This window comes from Sinocyclocheilus rhinocerous, unplaced genomic scaffold (assembly GCF_001515625.1).
Source record: "Sinocyclocheilus rhinocerous isolate Xijiao unplaced genomic scaffold, SAMN03320098_v1.1 scaffold4194, whole genome shotgun sequence".
In the NCBI taxonomy this organism is placed as follows: Eukaryota; Metazoa; Chordata; class Actinopteri; order Cypriniformes; family Cyprinidae; genus Sinocyclocheilus; species Sinocyclocheilus rhinocerous.
In genome coordinates, this window is record NW_015652268.1 from 140,744 (window position 1) to 141,787 (window position 1,044).

Sequence of the window (1,044 nt, forward strand, 5' to 3'; positions counted from 1 at the left end):
CAGATTCACTCTCTGCCAGCAGGTGGCGCTTAAAGCGTTTCCTTGGTTTCCGCTGTAAACAAAGCAGCGCTGCACTTATGAACTTTAATATGCGTTATACAGAGGCAAGATGAAAAGAAAAAATACCATCTAAACACAGTAAGTTCCCCTCAGACATACATTCATATAAACTCCTACCCCTAATTGAATTGCGATTTGTTTAGCATCTCAACTGATTTGAATCGTCACATATTTAAATCAATTTTCAACCAGCTCGCGGTTAATCGTTACATCCCTGTTATTGTTTATTGACCTTATTGTCGTCTCTTCATGGTCTCACTTTAGTCATGGGGAAAAAGCTAGTCAACAAACATTTTTCGTCACAGTTTTCGTTAACGAAATCAACACTAACCCGAACTCATTCTGTATTTCCGCCACCATGTCCACCAGGATCTGCAGGCGATGCCACCTCATACGGCTGCACTCCTTGTGGAAGTCAAACGCAACGTACCTGCAGACGAACAGAGCTGTGGGTTTAGCTCTTGTGCTTCAGCATTAGCGTTTTATGAGATTTCCCAATCGGCTCACTCACTTGATCATGCCGTTGCCCAGACTGTCCACCATCTTCGCGAAGGCCTGTTCCAGCGGCTTTTCTGAGCCCTTTTGATTCACCAGGTTCAAAATCACTTGTTTGCCGTATGTGATGATCTGAGAGTCGAAATGCCTCTGAAAACCATCCAGCTGTGAGAGGAGAGACAGCGTTACACAAATAAACACACAGAATAATGTCAGACTAACTAATATAAGTGCTATCTAACCAATTTTACAAATGCGACCCTGGAGCACAAAAGCAGTCTTTAGTCGCTGGGGTATATTTGTAGCAATAGCCAATACACTGTATGGGTCAAAATTATTGATTTTTCTTTTATCCCAAAAATCATTAGGACATTAAATAAAGATCATGTTCCATGAAGATATTTTGTAAATTTCCTACTGTAAATATATCAAAACTTAATTTTTGATTAGTAATATGCATCGCTAAGAACTTCATTTGGACAACTTTAA

General features: G+C 40.1%; 1 protein-coding gene across 1 annotated transcript in view; it reads right to left on the bottom strand.

Annotated features, from left to right (window-relative positions):
- The window catches only part of LOC107714253 (phosphatidylinositide phosphatase SAC1-A-like), a 26,507-nt gene that overhangs the window by 6,960 nt on the left and 18,503 nt on the right, over positions 1 to 1,044 (bottom strand). The window contains exons 9-10 of the mRNA XM_016520060.1: positions 572 to 720; positions 392 to 490 (exon numbers count right to left, since the gene is read on the bottom strand). Of these exons, the coding sequence (XP_016375546.1) occupies positions 392 to 490; positions 572 to 720 (248 nt within the window). The remainder of the gene's footprint in view (positions 1 to 391; positions 491 to 571; positions 721 to 1,044) is intronic.